The sequence below is a fragment of the Bufo gargarizans genome, chromosome 7 (assembly GCF_014858855.1).
Source record: "Bufo gargarizans isolate SCDJY-AF-19 chromosome 7, ASM1485885v1, whole genome shotgun sequence".
In the NCBI taxonomy this organism is placed as follows: domain Eukaryota; kingdom Metazoa; phylum Chordata; class Amphibia; order Anura; family Bufonidae; genus Bufo; species Bufo gargarizans.
In genome coordinates, this window is record NC_058086.1 from 86,839,271 (window position 1) to 86,860,638 (window position 21,368).

Here is a 21,368-nt window from a genome sequence, read left to right on the forward strand (position 1 = left end):
TCCCAATTTAGCCACTGACAATCGGATAAAAAACTGGTTCTCAGACTTAAGACACTAGAACTAATAATTATAAAAAATACATAAATTATTTAGTAAAACTAAAATAAATAAATAAAAGTAGACATATAAGGTATTGCCGTGTCCATAAGAATCTGCTCTATAAAAATACCCCCCAACCCCTCAGATGAACACGGTACAAAAAAAAAAAAAAAAAAAAAAAAAAAAAAAAAAGGTATTTTTGGGGTCCATTTGCATCACTAAAATTGTAATAGCAAGCGATCAAGAAGTCATATGCCCCCCAAAATACTGCCAATAAAACCGTCCTCTCATCCCGCAAAAAACGAGCCCCTACCTAAGATAATCGGCTAAATACAAAAAACAAAAATGACTACTAGACTATGGAGATACTAAAATGTTTTTTTTTGTTTATAAAAAGACAATATAGTGTAAAACATAAATTGAAAAAAAAGGAGACATATTAGGTATCGCCGCGTCCGTAAGAATCTGCTCTATAAAAATACCCCCCCAACCCCTCAGATGAACACAAAAAAAAAAATCCAATAACAAAGCAAGGGTTAACAGCCAGACAAAACTTAATATTTATGACCCTCATACTGCAGTTTACAGAAACACCCCATATGTGGTTGTAAACTTCTGTATGACCAAACGGCAGGGCGCAGAAGGAAAGGAACGCTGTAGGGATTCTGGAAGGCAGATTTTGATGGCCTTTTTTGGGTGGGGGGGGGCACCATGTCCCATTTGAAGCCCCCTGATGCACCCCTAGAGTAAAAACTCCATAAAGGAGACCCCATCTAAGAAACTACACCCCTCAAAGTATTAAAAACTGATTTTACAAACGTCGTTAACCCTTTAGGTGTTCCACAAGAGTTATTGGCAAATGGAGATGAAATTTCAGAATTTCTATTTCTGGTATCCTTGCCTCACAAAAATGTAATATAGATAAACTAAAAATCATATGTACCCTAAAAATAGTCCCAACAAAACTGTCACCTTATCCCCTAGTTTCCAAAATGGGGTCACTTTTATGGAGTTTCTACTCTAGGGGTACATCAGGGGGGCTTCAAATGGGACATGGTGTAAATAAACCAGTCCAGCAAAATCTGCCTTCCAAAAACCATACGGCGCACCTTTCCCTCTACGCCCTACTGTGTGCCCGTACAGTAGTTTACGGCCACATATGGGGAGTTCCTGCAAACTAAAGAATCGGGGCAATAAATATAGCATTTTTTTGGCTGTTAACCCTTGCTTTGTTACTGGAAAAAATGGATTAAAATGGAAAATTTGCCCAAAAAATCTATATTCGGAAATGTTATCTCCATTTGCCATTAACTCTTGTGGAACACCTAAAGGGTTAACGACGTTTTTAAAATCAGTTTTGAATACATTGAGGGGTGTAGTTTCTAGAATGGGGTCATTTGGTGGTTTCTATTATGTAAGCCTCACAAAGTGACTTCAGACCTGAACTGGTCCCTAAAAATTGGGTTTTTGAAAATGTTTGAAAAATTTCAAGATTTCCTTCTAAACTTCTAAGCCTTGTAACATCCCCAAAAATTTAATATCATTCCCAAAATAATTCAAACATGAAGGAGACATATGGGAAATGTAAAGTAATAACTATTTTTGGAGGTATTACTATGTATTATACAAGTAGAGAAATTGAAACTTGGAAATTTGCAATTTTCTACAAATTTTGGGTAAATTTTGTATTTTTTTTATAAATAAAAATTATTATTTTTTACTTTATTTTACCATGAGGTACAATGTGTGACGAAAAAACTGTCTCAGAATGGCCTGGATAAGTCAAAGCGTTTTAAAGTTATCAGCACTTAAAGTGACACTGGTCAGATTTAAAAAAAAATGGTATGATCCTTAAGGTGAAATATGGCTGAAAAGGGGTTAAACTAGGGACTGGGGGGTAATTACGTTACAGGATGTGAAGATAGTGCAGATAGAGACCGGGGGCAAGGTAAGGTAATGAAACTGGGAGAGTAATGGAAGGAGGGACTAGAACAATTCAGAAGGAAAAGGTGTAGGGTAAAAAATATACATAAATCTCTTAAAGGGAACCTGTCACCAGGATTTTGGGTATAGAGCTGAGGACATGGGTTGCTAGATGGCCACTAGCACATCCACAATATCCAGTCCCCATAGCTCTGTGTGATTTTATTGTGTAAAAAAAAACTATTTGATACATATGCAAATGAACATGAAAGAGTCATATCTTACTTGTGTGACCAGAGAAGAGTCATATTTTCAAGCTCTGACTCATCTCAGGTTAATTTGCATATGTATCAAATCGGTTTTTATACACAATAAAAGCACACAGAGCTATGGGGACTGGGTATTGCGGATGTGCTAGTGGCCATCTAGCAACCTATGTCCTCAGCTATATACCCAAAATTCTGGTGACAGGTTCCCTTTAATTGGATGTATACTAATGCCAGAAGCCTGACTAATAAAACTGGTGAACTGTTATTAGTGATGTGTGAGGAGGACTGAGACATAGTGGGAATAACTGAGACATGGCTGGATGATAGCTATGACTGGGCAGTTAATGTACAGGGTTACAGTCTCAGACATCCCAACCTGCAAAAACTCATTTCAGGGAGGTGCACTTCTCATTTTCGGGAGGTTTTCTTTTTCTTTCACGAACGCGCTGATGACGGAAGCTTCGATTCACTTGCTGACTCGCTGAGTCGGCTCTTGGTCTGAGTCAGGAAGTTTATTCTTTAAAACCCTGTTTGTAAATGTGTAATTATCTACCCCACTGTAGGACAAAAAAACAAGCATCAAGGGGGGGTGAATTTAACACTGGGGTAAATAATATAATTAAAATGGAGGGTTAACCACCTCCCGACCGCTGTACGCACCGATGCGTCTGGGAGGTGGTTGATTTGTTCCTCCTGGACGCATCGGCGCGTCATCTAGCGAGACGCGAGATTACGTCACAGCCGGCCCGCGCATGCGCATCGCGGGCCGGCATTTCGAAGCAAAGTATTTCGTCAGCAGCCTGCCGGCCACGATCATTGGCTGGCAGGCTGCTGATTTTTTAAAAATCCAATCAGCAGCCATTTAACCCCACATATTAGTAAATATGATGGGGTTATATGGCTGCTGTGCTCCTCTGCTCCTTCTTTTGGTCGGTTGGTTCCAGCAGAGGAGCAGAGGAGCACACATCACTGTGAGTACCCACTACACCACACTTAGCCCCCAGATCACCCCAATTAACCCTTTGATCACCCCTTTGATCGCCCCTGTCAATCACTAGTGAAAGGAAAAAAGTGATCAGTGCAAACTGTCACTTTTTTTTTCACTGGTATTGACCGTTAGGTTTCAGTATAGTTTAGGCCCCTTGGTTAGGTAGTTTAGGGATCGGTTAGCGCCCAGCCCACCGCACCGCAGTCCGTTATTCGCTGATTAGCGTATCGCTAATCAGCATTTGTACTTTTATAGTATCTGGAAGTGATCAAAACTGATCACGGTCAGATCTATAATAGTACTAGTGTCACTTTAGTTCTCCCTCCACCCAAAACGCAGTGTTTGCCCGATCAGGCCTGATCGGTCGCCCACACGTGCGTACACCCACGCCCGCCCCACCGCAGTGACAAAAAAAAATGTTTTTTTTTGATCGCTGCACATTCACTTTACACGCACTGCGGCGATAAAAAAAATCAGTTTTGATATTTTTTATCAACCGCAGCGGCCTCCGGTACTTCGCTAGCCTCCCATTTGTAAGACAGGCTTGCTTTTTTTTTCTTGGGTAGTCTCAGGGAATACCCCGAAATTTAGTTGCCCACATGTCTAACAGGGGGTATTCTTCTGAAGAGGCCTACAGGCTTCTGACCCAGTCGGATGAGGAGTGGGAACCCTCATCTGATGAATCCAGCGGGTCAGAATATGAACCTGTAGAAAGCAGTGGCAGTCTGACCCAAAGTTCGGACGAGGAGGCTGAGGTCCCTGATACCACCAGGCGTACCCGGCCCCGTGTCGCTAGACCGCAGGATCCGCTTCAAGAGCAGCAGAGTGGGGCTGGTGCTGTCGGATTACGTGGTGAGGCATACACCAGCAGCCCAGCCCTTCCTGGACCTAGTACCAGCACTGCCGTACAACCTGGTGAAGTAGCGAGCACCAGAAGGGCAGTTGAAGCTGGTACGGTGGCACGTGCAGTAGTGACCCCGTCGCAGCCACCGCAAAGACGTGCCCGTAGAGCCCCTAGAATCCCAGAGGTGCTGGCAAACCCTGATTGGCAGTCCCCAACTTCAGCCGCACCCGTAGTTTTCCCTTTCACCGCCCAGTCTGGAGTTCGGGTTGAGACAGCTCAGATCGATTCGGCCCTGGGATTTTTTGAGCTGTTCTTGACTGCGGAGCTTTTAGACTTAGTCGTGGCAGAGACAAACAGGTATGCCACACAATTTATCACCGCTAACCCGGGAAGCTTTTATGCCCAGCCTTTCCGGTGGAAACCAGTCCAAGTTTCCGAATTTAAAACTTTTCTGGGCCTCCTCCTCAACATGGGCCTGACAAAAAAGCATGAATTGCGGTCATATTGGTCCACGAACCCGATTCATCACATGCCCATGTTCTCTGCTGCTATGTCCAGGACACGATTTGAGGTCATCCTGCGTTTCCTGCACTTTAGTGACAACACCGCCTCCTGTCCCAGGGGCCACCCTGCTTTTGACCGTCTCCACAAAATTCGGCCCCTCATAGACCATTTCAACCTGAAATTTGCAGATTTGTATACCCCTGAGCAAAACATCTGCATAGACGAGTCCCTAATACATTTTACCGGGCGCCTTGGCTTCAAACAATACATCCCAAGCAAGCGCGCCCGGTATGGGGTCAAATTGTATAAGCTCTGTGAAAGGGCCACAGGCTATACCCACAAATTTCGGGTCTATGAGGGAAAAGATCAGACCCTGGAGCCGGTCGGTTGCCCTGACTACCTGGGGAGCAGTGGGAAGACAGTTTGGGACTTGGTGTCACCCTTATTCGGCAAGGGGTACCATCTTTATGTGGACAATTTCTACACAAGTGTGGCCCTCTTTAGGCATTTGTTTCTAGAACGGATTGGCGCCTGTGGTACCGCGCGAACTAGTCGCGCGGGCTTCCCCCAACGGCTCGTTAGCACCCGTCTTGCAAGGGGGCAGAGGGCCGCACTGTGTAACGAAGAACTGCTCGCGGTGAAATGGAGAGACAAGCGTGACGTTTACATGCTCTCCTCCATTCACGCAGACACGACAATACAAATTGAGCGAGCAACCCGTGTCATTGAAAAGCCCCTCTCAGTCCACGACTATAACCTCCACATGGGAGGGGTCGACTTCAATGACCAGATGTTGGCTCCGTATTTAGTTTCCCGACGCACCAGACGCTGGTATAAGAAGGTGTCTGTATATTTAATTCAATTGGCTCTGTACAATAGTTTTGTTCTCTACAGTGTAGGCTGGGAGAACTGGATCCTTCCTCAAATTTCAGGAAGAGATCATCGCGAACCTCCTGTATCCAGGAGGTTCCGTGGCCCCATCCACCAGTGTAGTTAGCCGTCTACATGAGCGACACTTCCCCAGTGTCGTTGCTGGTACCTCAAACCGACCGCCACCCCGAAAAAAATGTCGTGTCTGTAGCAGGAGTGGAATAAGGCGTGACACCCGCTATTTCTGTCCTGACTGTCCCGACCACCCTGCCCTATGCTTAGGGGAGTGTTTCCGAAAGTACCACACACAGGTACACCTAGCATAGGGATCACATCTCACCAGGACAGGCACACAGGGCTATTAGGGCCCATTCACTCACAGCTGCTGCAAACGTCTCCTTTCACATGGGACAAAGTGCATAACGCACTTCGCCACATCTTTGGGCGATTTGCGCTTTGCACATTGACCCATGGGGAAGGAGAGGTTTGTTCTATAAAGGTAAAAAAAAAAAAAAAAAAAAAAAAACACCAGTAAGCAAACAGGTTAATGTTTAGTTCCAAAAGTTAAAGTTACATGTTCTGTTCCAAAGTTAATAAAATTATTGCGTTGTGGCCTGGTTTTTTCTTTTTTTTTGTTTTTTTGTTTTTTTTACCTTCCAGGTGGACCAACCGATCTACTAGCTGCAGCACCGATGTGCATTCTGACAAAAGCATTGTGCTGCTGTCAGATTACACGCAAGTCGGTGTATGCTGTGCTACAAGACGGGATTTTCTCCTCTGCAGTGACAGATACGTTTGCCGAGGCATACGAGCTGAGGAGGAGGCGGCGTTCCTATGCTTTGGCAAGCACTTTGTATATATATATATAAAAAAAAATCCCGGCAATGATTTATTCATCCACATCGATTGATGTGAACGGAGAAATCTGGTTTGCCAGGGCATACGAGCTAAGTGGGTATGGATGTAGGGCGGAGCTCCTATGTCCTGGCAGACGCCTTTCCCCTCCATTTTTTTTTGTTGGCAGAGATTTTTTCATCCACATTGATCGATGCGAATGAAGAAATCTGTGCCGTTCATTTTTTTCTTTCAGCCCAGAGGCTGAACGGAAAAAAAAAATCTCATTACCTGTATGCTCAATATAAGGAGAATAGCAGAAACTCCTAATGCTGGCCATACATGTAATGATTGCGGAGACCCTCAAATGCCAGGGCAGTACAAACACCCCACAACTGACCCCATTTTGGAAAGAAGACACCCCAAGGTATTTGCTGAGGGGCATATTGAGTCCATGAAAGATTTTAATTTTTGTCCTAAGTTAGCGGAAAGTGAGACTTTGTGAGAAAAAACAAAAAAAAAATCAATTTCCGCTAACTTATGCGAAAAAAAAAAAAATTCTATGAACTTGCCAGGCCCCTCATTGGATACCTTGGGGTGTCTTCTTTCCAAAGTGGGGTCACATGTGGGGTATTTATACTGCCCTGGCTTTTTAGGGGCCCTAAAGCGTGAGAAGAAGTCTGGGATCCAAATGTCTAAAAATGCCCTCCTAAAAGGAATTTGGGCACCTTTGCGCATCTAGGCTGCAAAAAAGTGTCACACATCTGGTATCGCCGTACTCAGAAGAACTTGGGGAATGTGTTTTGGGGTGTCATTTTACATATACCCATGCTGGGTGAGAGAAATATCTTGGCAAACGACAACTTTTCCCATTTTTTTTATACAAAGTTGGCATTTGACCAAGATATTTTTCTCAGCCAGCATGGGTATATGTAAAATGACACCCCAAAACACATTCCCCAACTTCTCCTGAGTACGGCGATACCAGATGTGTCACACTTTTTTGCTGCCAAGGTGGGCAAAGGGGCGCATATTCCAAAGTGCACCTTTCGGATTTCACCGGTCATTTTTTACAGATTTTGATTGCAAAGTACTTCTCACACATTTGGGCCCCTAAATTGCCAGGGCAGTATAACTACGCCACAAGTGACCCCATTTTGGAAAGAAGACACCCCAAGGTATTCTGTGAGGGGCACTGCGAGTTCCTAGAATTTTTTATTTTTTGTCGCAAGTTAGTGCAATATGAGACTTTGTAAGAAAAAAAAAAAAAAAATCATCATTTTCCGCTAACTTGTGACAAAAAAATAATAATTCTAGGAACTCGCAGTGCCCCTCACGGAATACCTTAGGGTGTCTTCTTTCCAAAATGGGGTCACTTGTGGGGTAGTTATACTGCCCTGGCAATTTAGGGGCCCAAATGTGTGAGAAGAACTTTGCAATCAAAATGTGTAAAAAATGGCCTGCAAAATCCGAAAGGTGCACTTTGGAATATGTGCCCCTTTGCCCACCTTGGCAGCAAAAAAGTGTGACACATCTGGTATCGCCGTACTCAGGAGAAGTTGGGGAATGTGTTTTGGGGTGTCATTTTACATATACCCATGCTGGCTGAGAAAAATATCTTGGTCAAATGCCAACTTTGTATAAAAAAAATGGGAAAAGTTGTCGTTTGCCAAGATATTTCTCTCACCCAGCATGGGTATATGTAAAATGACACCCCAAAACACATTCCCCAACTTCTCCTGAGTACGGCGATACCAGATGTGTCACACTTTTTTGCTGCCAAGGTGGGCAAAGGGGCGCATATTCCAAAGTGCACCTTTCGGATTTCACCGGTCATTTTTTACAGATTTTGATTGCAAAGTACTTCTCACACATTTGGGCCCCTAAATTGCCAGGGCAGTATAACTACGCCACAAGTGACCCCATTTTGGAAAGAAGACACCCCAAGGTATTCCGTGAGGGGCATGGCGAGTTCCTAGAATTTTTTATTTTTTGTCGCAAGTTAGTGGAATATGAGACTTTGTAAGGAAAAAAGAGAAAAAAAAAATCATCATTTTCCGCTAACTTGTGACAAAAAAAATTCTAGAAACTCACCATGCCCCTCGCGGAATACCTTGGGGTGTCTTCTTTCCAAAATGGGGTCACTTGTGGCGTAGTTATACTGCCCTGGCAATTTAGGGGCCCAAATGTGTGAGAAGTACCTTGCAATCAAAATGTGTAAAAAATGGCCTGCGAAATCCGAAAGGTGCACTTTGGAATATGTGCCCCTTTGCCCACCTAGGATGCAATAAAGTGTCACACATGTGGTATCGCCGTACTCAGGAGAAGTTGGGGAATGTGTTTTGGGGTGTCATTTTACATATACCCATGCTGGGTGAGAAAAATATCTTGGTCAAATGCCAACTTTGTATAAAAAAATGGGAAAAGTTGTCGTTTGCCAAGATATTTCTCTCACCCAGCATGGGTATATGTAAAATGACACCCCAAAACACATTCCCCAACTTCTCCTGAGTACGGCGATACCACATGTGTGACACTTTTTTGCTGCCAAGGTGGGCAAAGGGGCACATATTCCAAAGTGCACCTTTCGGATTTCACAGGTCATTTTTTACACATTTTGATTGCAAAGTTCTTCTCACACATTTGGGCCCCTAAATTGCCAGGGCAGTATAACTACCCCACAAGTGACCCCATTTTGGAAAGAAGACACCCCAAGGTATTCTGTGAGGGGCATGGTGAGTTCCTAGAATTTTTTATTTTTTGTCGCAAGTTAGTGGAATATGAGACTTTGTAAGAAAAATAAAAAAAATTAAAAATCATCATCATTTTCCGCTAACTTGTGACAAAAAATAAAAAGTTCTATGAACTCACTATGCCCATCAGCGAATACCTTAGGGTGTCTACTTTCCGAAATGGGGTCATTTGTGGGGTTTTTCTACTGTTTGGGCATTGTAGAACCTCAGGAAACATGACAGGTGCTCAGAAAATCAGAGCCGTTTCAAAAAGCGGAAATTCACATTTTTGTACCATAGTTTGTAAACGCTATAACTTTTACCCAAACCATTTTTTTTTTTATCAAAGGCATGTAGAACTATAAATTTAGCGAAAAATTTATATATGGATGTCGTTTTTTTTGCAAAATTTCACAGCTGAAAGTGAAAAATGTCATTTTTTTGCAAAAAAATCGTTACATTTTGATTAATAACAAAAAAAGTAAAAATGTCAGCAGCAATAAAATACCACCAAATGAAAGCTCTATTAGTGAGAAGAAAAGGAGGTAAAATTCATTTGGGTGGTAAGTTGCATGACCGAGCGATAAACGGTGAAAGGAGTGTAGTGCCGAAGTGTAAAAAGTGCTCTGGTCATGAAGGGGGTTTCACCTAGCGAGGCTGAAGTGGTTAAATGTTTAAATGTATTTTAAAAAAAATACATCTCTCTCAATAGTTATATAGCTACTGAATGAGACAGAAGAAGGGATTCCTTTAACATATATATCTCCTTGAGAAGCCAATTTGACTCTAAAGGGTTAATTCAACCTGTAATCTAAACTGTGTCCTGTCAGGTCTCTTATCTCTCTGCTGACTGTCTGTCCCTTAACCTCATCACTGCTGCAGCCTGGTCATCAGCCTCAGTGTAAACTGTTCGAGTGACTCACGGTTCTTTTAACTCAAAGAATCGAATAAGTCTCTAACTAAGTCGGATCTTTAGATTCTTTTAACCTGTGACTGATTCGATTCTTAGACTCCCTGTACTGTGTGACTCAGAGCTGCTTGCCTGAGCTCTGATTGGTTGCAGGCCGGGGTGGGCGGGGAGGGGAGGGGCTGGCTTCCACTCTAGGATCACATTATGCTCCTCCCTGCTGCGGCGTCTCTCTGCTCTGCTGCCCCACTGAGCGGCTTCACACGATCAGCTCAGTCAGAGGAATCGACTCCTCCGGTTCAGTGAACTGAATCGGTTCAAAAGAACGATTTGTTCATGAACCGGACATCACTATCCGGGATATATTGTTTCACATGCGGGCGTCAGGGAGCCGCTATCTAATAGCGGGAGACTCCCTGAACGTCCGGGAGACTTGTGATCCCTGCAGTCTGTTTAGAAAGGATCGTCAAAACCGGAGAGGGGGAGGGGTCTGCCTTTATGTAAAGACCTGTCTAAAGCCCACAGTCCGAGAAGATATAAGTGAGGGACATGAACATGTGGAGTCACTGTGGGTAGAGCTACATGGAGCTAAAAACAACAATAAATTACTAATAGGAGTTTACTATAAACCACCTAATATACCAGAGTCCACAGAAAATCTACTACTAAACGAGATAGACGAGGCGGCAAATCATAATGAGGTGGTTATTATGGGGGACTTCAACTACCCAGATATAGACTGGGAAACTGAAACTTGTATATCTCATAAAGGAAACAGGTTCTTGGCAATAACCAAAGACAATTACCTCTCCCAACTGGTTCAGGACCCGACTAGAGGGACGGCCATACTGGACTCAGTATTAACCAATAGACCTGACAGAACAACAGACGTGCAGGTTGGGGGACACCTGGGAAATAGTGACCACAAAGTAATAATCTTCCAATTATCCTTCAAAAGACCGTTCCTACAGGGAGGAACAAAAATACCAAACTTTAAAAAAAAAAGCTAAATTTAGCCAACTAAGAGAGGCCATAGGCCTAACTACCTGGGACAAAGTCCTCAAAAATAAAAATACAGCCACAAAATGGGATATTTTTAAAAGCATCCTAAAATCTCATTGTGAGAGGTACATACCGTATGGGAATAAAAGGTTAAGGAACAAGAAAAAAAAAACGTGGAAAACTAGAAATGTAAAGAAAGCAATAAATGACAAAAAGAAAGCATGTAAATCACTAAAACAGGAAGGTAGCACTGAAAAACTAAGGAAAAAAATAGAACATGTAAAACATAAATAAAAGAAGTCGAACTAGAGACCGAGAGATTAATTGCCAAAGAGAGCAAAACTAACCGTAAAATGTTTTTCAATTATATAAATGGTAAAAAGTATAAATCTAAATGTGTCGGCCCTTTACAGAGTAATTGGGGGGGGGGGGGGGGGGGGTTGCAGAGAGCGATGAGGAGAAAGCAAACTGTCAGATGAAATGCAGAATGTAAAAGTAAATTCCCCATTAAAAGTGTCCTGTCTGACCCAGGAAGAAGTACATCAGCGACTTAAAAAGATTAAAATAGACAAATCGCAGGAACCAGATAAAAGGTTAGTATATAAAATGAGAATGCTTGGACTGGGAGAAAACGTCTGTATGTGGGTAAGTAACTGGCCGAGTGATAGAAAACAGAGGGTGGTTATTAACGGTACACACTCAGATTGGGTCACTGTCACTAGTGGGGTACCTCAGGGGTCAGTATTGGGCCCTATTCTCTTCAATATATTTATTAATGATCTTGTAGAAGGCTTGCATAGTAAAGTATCAATTTTCGCAGATGACACTAAACTGTGTAAAGTAATTTACACTGATGAGGACAGTATACTACTACAGAGGGATCTGGATAGATTGGAGGCTTGGGCAGATAAGTGGCAGATGAGGTTTAACACTGATAAATGTAAAGTTATGCACATGGGAAGGAATAATGCAAATCACCCGTACATACTAAATGGTAAAACACTGGGTAACACTGACATGGAAAAGGATCTAGGAATTTTAGTGAACAGCAAACTAAGCTGCAAAAACCAGTGTCAGGCAGCTGCTGCCAAGGCCAATAAGATAATGGGTTACATTAAAAGGGGCATAGATTCCCGTGATGAGAACATAGTCCTACCACTTTACAAATCGCTAGTCAGACCACACATGGAGTACTGTGTACAGTTCTGGGCTCCAGTGAACAAAGCAGACATAGCAGAGCTGGAGAGGGTCCAGAGGAGGGCAACTAAAGTAATAACTGGAATGGGGCAACTACAGTACCCTGAAAGGGGTCAGTACAGAGATCTCTCCCATCCCTCTGCGTCTGGAGGAAAGAAGGTTTGTACACAAACATAGAGGAGGGTTCTTTACGGTAAGAGCAGTGAGAATATGGAACTCTCTGCCTGAGGAGGTGGTGATGGTGAGTACAATAAGGGAATTCAAGAGGAGCCTGGATGTATTTCTGGAGTGTAATAATATTAGAGGTTATAGCTACTAGCAGGGTTGTTGCGGGTATCGAAATTTCAATACCCAATCGATACTTTTGTCCCGGTATCAATACGATACCTGGATTTCCATTTTTTCAAAACTGGGCTGCGCTGTCTAGTATGACAGATCATGAGCGCGCTGCTGTCAGCACGCTCATGTTCTCTCAGCAGCACAGGGGAGAAGGAAGCAGTCTTTCCCTCCCCCTGTGCTGCTGCTGCCACCAATGAGAAGAGAGGGGCAGGCGCACTGCGCCACCAATGATAGGACTTTTCCTGGGTCCAGACTTTAAGTTACCAGGCTACATTCGCCCGCTGTGCCCCATATGCTAATTACTATCAGAGCAATGAGGAGGAGACATCAGCTTCTCTCCTGGACGTTCCTTCTCCCTGTGCTGTGATTGGACAGCGCTACTGCCGGAACGCCGACTAGAGAAACTGATGTTTCCTCCCCATTGCTCTGATAGTAATTAGCATATGGAGCAGGAGACAGTAATGGGGAACAGCGGGCGAACAGAGCGGCCCCATTAGGAATAATAGTAAGTGCTGGGACATCTCTGGGCGCCGCTCTGTGTAGTCTAATACTTAAAGTCTGGACCCATGTAAGGTCGTCTTTAACACATAATACAGGAGGCAGGTGCCAGCAGCAAAATCGCATAGCCGGCACCCTGCCTCTGACAGGGAGCTGCGATCAGCGGCAGTTAACCCCTCAGGTGCGGCACCTGAGGGATTAACTGCCACTGATCTGCTGCCAGTACCTGCCTCATGTATTAAGGGTTATCATTGGTGACACAGTGCGCCCGCCCCTCTCAACCCCCCAGTATTAAAATCATTGGTGGCAGTGGCCACAGCGTCCCCTCCACTTCATTGGTGGTACAGTGGCAGCTTCTGGTCGGAGCCCCAGCAGTGTAATCCTGGGGCTCCGATCATTTACCATGGCAGCCAGGACACTACTGAAGCCCTGGCTGCCATAGTCAGCTCCCTGCTTCCCTGTGCACAAAGCACAGAGCAGCAGGGACAGTGTGAGGTTCTATTCACCCTGATAGATCTCTATCAGCAGGGCCGGACTGGCCATAGGGCAGACCGGGCCGCCTCAGGGCTCGAGTGGGTGTGCCGTGACTGCCGGGTATGGCCTAATCACACCCCTGTCACTGTGACTGCTCCGCCTCCTGTGACACAAAGAAGACAGACACATAGAGATACTGACTGTGTGAGACTGAGTCCACCCCCACTGCTCCGCCTCCTTTGCTCCGCCTCCTGTGCTCCGCCTCCCATCTTCCGGCGGCCGGCAGCGTAATGTCGCTCACTCCGACGTCACGCGCCTGCTCCGCCTTCAGTGTGGGAGGAGCAGCGCGTGCGCCATAACGTAGTGGGAGGAGCAGCGCGTGCGACGTAACGTAGTGAGTGACGTCACGTTATGCTGCCGCCGGCCGCCTAGTTTGAATGTTGAAGAGCGGGACTGGAGCACTGCCACGCCACCAGCTTCTGCCTGCCCGCCCCTGCGCCCCAGTAGTGCCCAACTGGCTGTCATTGTCGCGACAATTTGGAGTCCTCCTGACTGTCCCAGGCTGTAAGTTAGTGATGATAGTGATAGATTATATTAGATAAGATAGTAACTTATGTAAGTGAGCTATTGAGCTTGTAAATAAACTTGTGCAAACTGCAAACTATATGAGTAGTTACTAACTACTCATATACTTTGCACAAGTTTATTTACAAGCTCAATAGCTCACTTACATAAGGAACGGACGTCTTACTATAGGGTGGGACACTGTCAGGGACACTGTTATGGGGGGGAGAGATGTGATATGTGGATGATGACACATTTATATATCACAAGATGCTTGCGCTGCCATATATGTGTGTCATCCACAGATCCCCCCCGGCCACCCATAACAGTGTCATCCACAGATGCCCCCCGCATCTGTGTCAGATTCCATCATTCCACAATCCACACAGATGCCGCCATGCCAGTGTCATCCACAGATGCCCATACCAGTGCGTCATCCACAGATGCCCCCATAACAGTGCGTCATCCACAGATGCCCCCATAACAGTGCGTCATCCACAGATGCCCCCATAACAGTGCGTCATCCACAGATGCCCCCATAACAGTGCGTCATCCACAGATGCCCCCATAACAGTGCGTCATCCACAGATGCCCCCATAACAGTGCGTCATCCACAGATGCCCCCATAACAGTGCGTCATCCACAGATGCCCCCATAACAGTGCGTCATCCACAGATGCCCCCATAACAGTGCGTCATCCACAGATGCCCCCATAACAGTGCGTCATCCACAGATGCCCCCATAACAGTGCGTCATCCACAGATGCCCCCATAACAGTGCGTCATCCACAGATGCCCCCATAACAGTGCGTCATCCACAGATGCCCCCATAACAGTGCGTCATCCACAGATGCCCCCATAACAGTGCGTCATCCACAGATGCCCCCATAACAGTGCGTCATCCACAGATGCCCCCATAACAGTGCGTCATCCACAGATGCCCCCATAACAGTGCGTCATCCACAGATGCCCCCATAACAGTGCGTCATCCACAGATGCCCCCATAACAGTGCGTCATCCACAGATGCCCCCATAACAGTGCGTCATCCACAGATGCCCCCATAACAGTGCGTCATCCACAGATGCCCCCATAACAGTGCGTCATCCACAGATGCCCCCATAACAGTGCGTCATCCACAGATGCCCCCATAACAGTGCGTCATCCACAGATGCCCCCATAACAGTGTGTCATCCACAGATGTCCATAACAGTGTGTCATCCACAGATGTCCATAACAGTGTGTCATCCACAGATGTCCATAACAGTGTGTCATCCACAGATGTCCATAACAGTGTGTCATCCACAGATGTCCATAACAGTGCGTCATCCACAGATCCCCCATAACAGTGCGTCATCCACAGATCCCCCATAACAGTGTGTCATCCACAGATCCCCCATAACAGTGTGTTATCCACAGATGTCCATAACAGTGCGTCATCCACAGATGCCCATAACAGTGTGTCATCCACAGATGCCCCCATAACAGTGCGTCATCCACAGATGCCCCCATAACAGTTCGTCATCCACAGATGCCCCCATAACAGTTCGTCATCCACAGGTCCCCCATAACAGTGTGTTATCCACAGGTCCCCCATAACAGTGCGTCGTCCACAGATCCCCCATGACAGTGCGTCATCCACAGATGCCCCCATAACAGTGAGTCATCCACAGATGCCCCCATAACAGTGTGTCATCCACAGATGCCCATAACAGTGTGTCATCCACAGATGCCCATAACAGTGTGTCATCCACAGATGCCCATAACAGTGTGTCATCCACAGGTCCCCCATAACAGTGCGTCATCCACAGATGCCCCCATAACAGTGCGTCATCCACAGATGCCCCCATAACAGTGTGTCATCCACAGATCCCCCATAACAGTGCGTCATCCACAGGTCCCCCATAACAGTGTGTTATACTGTCATCCACAGGTCCCCCATAACAGTGTGTTATCCACAGGTCCCCCATAACAGTGCGTCGTCCACAGATCCCCCATAACAGTGCGCCTGCGCACTGAGGAGAGACAGAAAGGAGGGCAAATAATCAGTGGAAGCAAGCAGAGGACGGCACAGCAGTCGACTGAATAGCTTCTTTTGTAAGTAAATTGTTTTATTATAAATGTAGTTTAATGTTTTTTTCTTTTATTATATTCTGGCTTTTGCTTGGTTATGTATGATGCTTTTTGATAATAAGTAAATGTAGTGGTGCTATAATGTGGACCCCAGGCCTCTCTGATGTCCTGCAGGCTGGGCTGGCGCTGTGGCAGCATACAGTTGGTCAGGCAGCAGAAAGGCTCTGGGGCTGTCATTGTGTGCTCTGGAACTTTCCCCTTCACAGCCACTGCTATCTCTCTCTCGTACAGTGCAGACTCTGCAAGAGGCTTTCCGTTTGCTCTACAGGTTGGCTGAAGCCCTCCTATCTTACTGGTGGCTGGCCCTGCCCCTCAATTGTGCTTCCGGTGTTGGCTCCGCCCCTAGACTGAAAGGGGGTGGGGCCTGTTGGGGGTCATGTGATTGGGCTGCTCAGTCAAAAATGCCCGGGCCTATTTTTTGTCTCAGTCCGGCCCTGTCTATCAGGGTGAATAGGACAAGGGATTAGAAGATCCCAGGTTCTGGCCCCTAAGGGGTGAAATAGTTATTAAATAAAAAGTGTAAAAAAACTGGTGAAATAGTTATTAAATACAAATATTAAGTATAAATCACCCCCTTTCCCAATTTCACATATAAAATATATAAACAATAAATAAATAAAAATATCAAATCGCCACGTCAGAAAAGTCCAAACTATTAAAATATTTTTAAAAAATCTATGCGGTGAACGCCGGAACAGAAAAAATAAATAAAAACTGCGCGATTCGCCATTTTTTAAAATGTGGAATGCATGTGGCTTTTTATTTTTTATTTTTTTGCATGGTTTTGAATAGTATTGAGTATCGCAATACTGTTTTATGGTATCGAAATCGAATCAAAAATTTGGTATCGCAACAACTCTAGCTACTCTAGTGATCCAGGGAGTTATTTGACTCCCCGATTGGAGTCGGGAAGGATTTTTTTCCCCCTAAAGTGCCTTCCTCTGGATCAACTTGCAGGATAACAGGCTGAACTGGATGGACAGATGTCTTTTTTCAGCCTTATATGCTATGTTACTATGAGACAAGGTTTGCCTACACAGAGACAATACATTTTATATACGGAAACATCATTAATGACAAAGGGGGAGATTTCTCAAACTGGTGTGAAGTAGAACTGGCTAAGTTGCCCAAATTAACCAATCAGATTCCACCTTTCATTTTCCAAAGAAGCTGTGAAAAATTAAAGGTGGAATCTGATTGGTTGCTATGGACAACTAAGCTAATTCTACTATTCACCAGTTTCCTAAATATCCTCTAAAGTTTGTGAACAAATCAACTTTGGATCTATGATCTGAAGCTCGATTCGCTCAAGCCTACTGATGACCCATCTACAGAATAGGTCATCAGTATCTGATCAGTGGTGGTCCAACACTTGGGACCCCCCTCCCCAATCAGCTGTTTGAGAAGGCTTTCTCCACACTCACCAAGCACCCCACATTGTATAGCGGCTGTGCATGGTACTGCAGCTCAGCCCCATTCACTTCTACGAGGCCGAACTGCGCATAGGCCATGTGACTGATGAACGTGAAGTCACTGACCTAGGGAAAGCGGCAAGAAATACATAGCAGCCTTCTCAAACAGCTGATCAGCAGGGGTCCCACATGTCGGACCCCCACCAATCACATACTGATGACCTATCCAGAGCATAAACCCCTTTAATAATGCAGATTGCCTGTCATTATTTCAGCCTGTGAGCCTGCTGCTGGACGGTACTCAACCGTATTGCAACCACAACTGCACAGAGCGGTTGTACCCGAAAGGCGCCATAACAAGGGTAGAGTATGCCCAGCGCTGTGTGACACTACTGTGTGCAGGGAGAACTCGAAACGTAGCACAATGGCTGCCAGCATTAACCCCAGACACCAGTCGCACTGTCACTGCCATGCCTCACCATTTTCGCCGTCCCTGGAGCACAAACCGATAGGAAAACAGCGTGAAGATCTCCTGCTCCACGAAAGGCGTCGGACACCCGAAACGACTCTGTCACCAAGGCAACTGTCACCAGCCACTGCGCCTGCGCAAAGCACGTTCAGTGCGCATGGTCGAGCTGCCGAGAACGGGTTATATGATATGTTAGCATTAAAAGGTGTTTCTAGTAACGCTAACTAGACCTTCATTAACCAAACAGCGCGACTTTTCTCCACAGTTATTATGTACCAACCAGATACCTCCGCTGCCAACGTCCGGTTTTGGTTTCGGCTTTAGAACGAGGCTTGGAACGCACACGTTTACACCGCAGAAGCCAGAAGTTGTAAGAACGCCTGGAAGTGGGACTTGCCGCAGAAAGGATGTGCACTAGAGGTGCGATTCACGTTTATATCGGAGCCCCCATCATAGCCCCGGCTGCGCCATGTGGAATAGAGGGACCCGTTTCAGAAGGCCACGCAGCAGTTTGGGAAGACATCCCATTTACTCAGAAGATGCAGGATGCGGCCTTACAAAGTGGCCACCTAATATCTTCACACCAGGTGCTGAATGGAGGTCACACTGGAAAGGCTGAGCCTGTAAGACATGCGTGTGATGGTCACCCAGTACTGGCGGAGCAGTTTGGCAGAACTTGTAACCAAGAGTGTGATTTTGGGCACAAAGTGGTTACGGATGACATAGCAATTGTTTCAGATTTGGTTTCTAGCACAGAACTCTGTCATATAACACATGCTGTACAGAAACCTGTAGGAAAGGAGGGCGAGGATCAAAATGAATACCAAGACCCTAATGTCATCGAAAGTGATGTCTGCCGTACAATATCTGCTGAAACTGAGTTCCTCGCCGTCCTGACATCTAGTCAACTTGCTGTAAAATGTCCAGACAACAACGGAACAAAAGGCGCCAATCATACTGAACTGAGTAGGTCAGAATTGATGGCACCAGATATCTTAGTGGAGGACCTCACCACAGGATCTGAATCTCAGGGAAGTTTTACCTGCTCCTCTGATCTCTTCACAACCACATCTGATGAATTGCTTAACAAAAAGTCATTTGACTCTCAGACAAAGGAGGAGGAGGGATTGTTACTAATCAAAGATGAGTCCGCTGCACTGCTAGGTAATCATGCGGATTATCTTGGGAGTGCAAGCAGCAAAAGGAAGAAAGATTTCACCGCTTCCTCGGCACCTTCTAACCATAAACAGCAATCTAAGAAATCGAAACAATCCACATCACCAGTAAAGTATACTATGGAAAGGCATGAACGTGGCCAGCCGACTCCTGGAAAGCCATTGACTCTTCTGAATCATTGCTCTGAAAAGAACAAAGACTACAGTATCATGGTGGTGGTGTTGCAGCCCTGTCATGTAAAAGAAATCAAGGTCAAAAGTGGGCCAAGTATTGGTTCCACTCTTCCATTAGCAACAATTGTTGTTATGGACCAGTCTGAGGTTAAACAGAAAGTGTTGATGTGGAGAACTGCTGCATTTTGGAGTTTAGCTTTACTTCCCGGTGAAATAATTGTGCTGACAGATGTATCCGTTTGTGAAGATAGGTGGACGGGAGAGATTTTTCTTCAGTCTAGCTATAGAAGTAAACTAATTAATTTTGGAAGCTGTTCTTCTCTCCTCTCGGGAGAAAGCTCTCATCCTGTAGAGCGTTCTACTGTGAAGGAGTTACTAGACTACCTTCAGAAAAAGCATTCCTATTTAAGTGAGCTTTCTCCACGACAGCCCCAGAGGCTAGAACACATACACCACGTAAGCCTTGCTGATCTTCAGCCAGAATTATTAGTCCATGCCATTTTGAAGGTGAATAACATTTCCATTCTTAAGGAATCTACATATCATTTTAAAGGATTGCTGCAAAATAAAATCATTCTTACTGTTGAACAAGTCAAAGGGCAAGCAAGTACATTGGTACTGTGGGGAACGTGTGTCACATGGAGTGATCAGATCCACCTTAAAAAAGATCATATCTGGATCTTTAAATACTTACTCTGTAAGAAGAACATCATTTCAGGAGATCTGGAATTACACACTACCCCTTGGTCATCCTGTGAATGTTTGTTTGATGATGACCAAAGGGCTCTAGATTTTCGGAAGAGGTACAATATATCCTCAGCAAAGCATATGAGCCTTTTGACCATGATTGATGACAGGTATTCAGGAGAAATCCAAGTTAGAGGTAGTATAATGCAAATAGAATTTAACATTTCAGACAAGCACAAAATATTAATAAAGCATGAAACTTCCATTTCTGACATTCTGAAGTCTCTGCCTGATATTATATACACAGGGTGTGGGAAATGCAGAAGAGAGCTAAGGATTGATGACAACAATGTGTATGAGCAGTGTTACGTGTGCCTACCCTTCAACCATGTAAGAAGTTTCTATAGATCAGCACACATGACTGTGGTGGGTGACGACTGTTGTGTACGCGTCCAAGTGCCACCAGATATTCTTGAGATTGTGTTTTTAAACATCTCCCCTAACCTATTAGACAAGGTTTTTTCCAGCTGTACAGATGTCACATATGGGACAGTGGTGGCAGATCTGTGCTGCTCCCTGTTAGCACAGACTGGAGAATCTTTTGTGTTTACTATAAGAAGTCAGTTCATGCTTGATGAAAACAGCATAACATTGGAGGCGGACTTTCACCTTTCAGATTTCCATCTTGACTGTATATAAACCTTGTTAGATGACGTGATTACACACATGTACAAATACGATTGTAGCATTTGTAAAGCTGAAGATTTATTTTTATAAATATAAGCAATAAAATATGTATTTTCAGGCAGGTGGTTTGTCTGGTCATTATATGTATTGTGAGGGATGAGAATCCACATCTATAAACATGTCCTCCATCTTGTGTATATGGGAGATTTAGGTCAAGTCCTAAATGGAGCTTTCAGGGTCAAATAGACAGATGATAATAATGTCTAAAAACAAGGTCAAAGAGTTAGTTTATGTGTGTGATAGAACCCACCCCCACCCCACAGTTTCCTCTCAAGCAGAGCTATCTGAGCCTCACAAAGTGCGGGGAGGGGGGAGGAATGGAAACCTACATATGGTCTGGTATGGTCACATGATCTATATCTTATAACCGCAAATGTCATGTGATGCATTTTTTTTCTGTTTGAAGCATATATTATTGTGATCTTGTCTTTTAATTAAAGGGAACCTGTCACCAGGATTTTGTGCATAGAGCTGGGGACATGGGCTGCTAGATGGCCGCTAGCACATCCGCAATACCCAGTCCCCGTAGCTCGCTGTGCTTTTATTGTGTTAAAAAACAGTTTTGATCCATATGCAAATGACCTGATATG

At 44.8% G+C, this 21,368-nt stretch overlaps 2 protein-coding genes across 2 annotated transcripts in view; one reads left to right on the forward strand and one right to left on the reverse strand.

The window, feature by feature from the left end:
* Positions 1-18,120, reverse strand: part of TTC26 (tetratricopeptide repeat domain 26) — a 95,687-nt gene extending 77,567 nt beyond the window's left edge. The window contains exon 1 of the mRNA XM_044301857.1: positions 18,006-18,120. Coding sequence (XP_044157792.1) covers positions 18,006-18,008 — 3 coding nt within the window. The 5' untranslated portion in view covers positions 18,009-18,120. The remainder of the gene's footprint in view (positions 1-18,005) is intronic.
* Positions 18,121-18,377: 257 nt separating this feature from the next.
* On the forward strand, positions 18,378-20,839 carry SHLD2 (shieldin complex subunit 2). Its single transcript, XM_044301855.1, has one exon. It carries the CDS (start codon positions 18,403-18,405, stop codon positions 20,728-20,730), a length of 2,328 nt encoding a protein of 775 aa, XP_044157790.1. The 5' UTR covers positions 18,378-18,402; the 3' UTR covers positions 20,731-20,839.
* Positions 20,840-21,368: the final 529 nt, after the last annotated feature.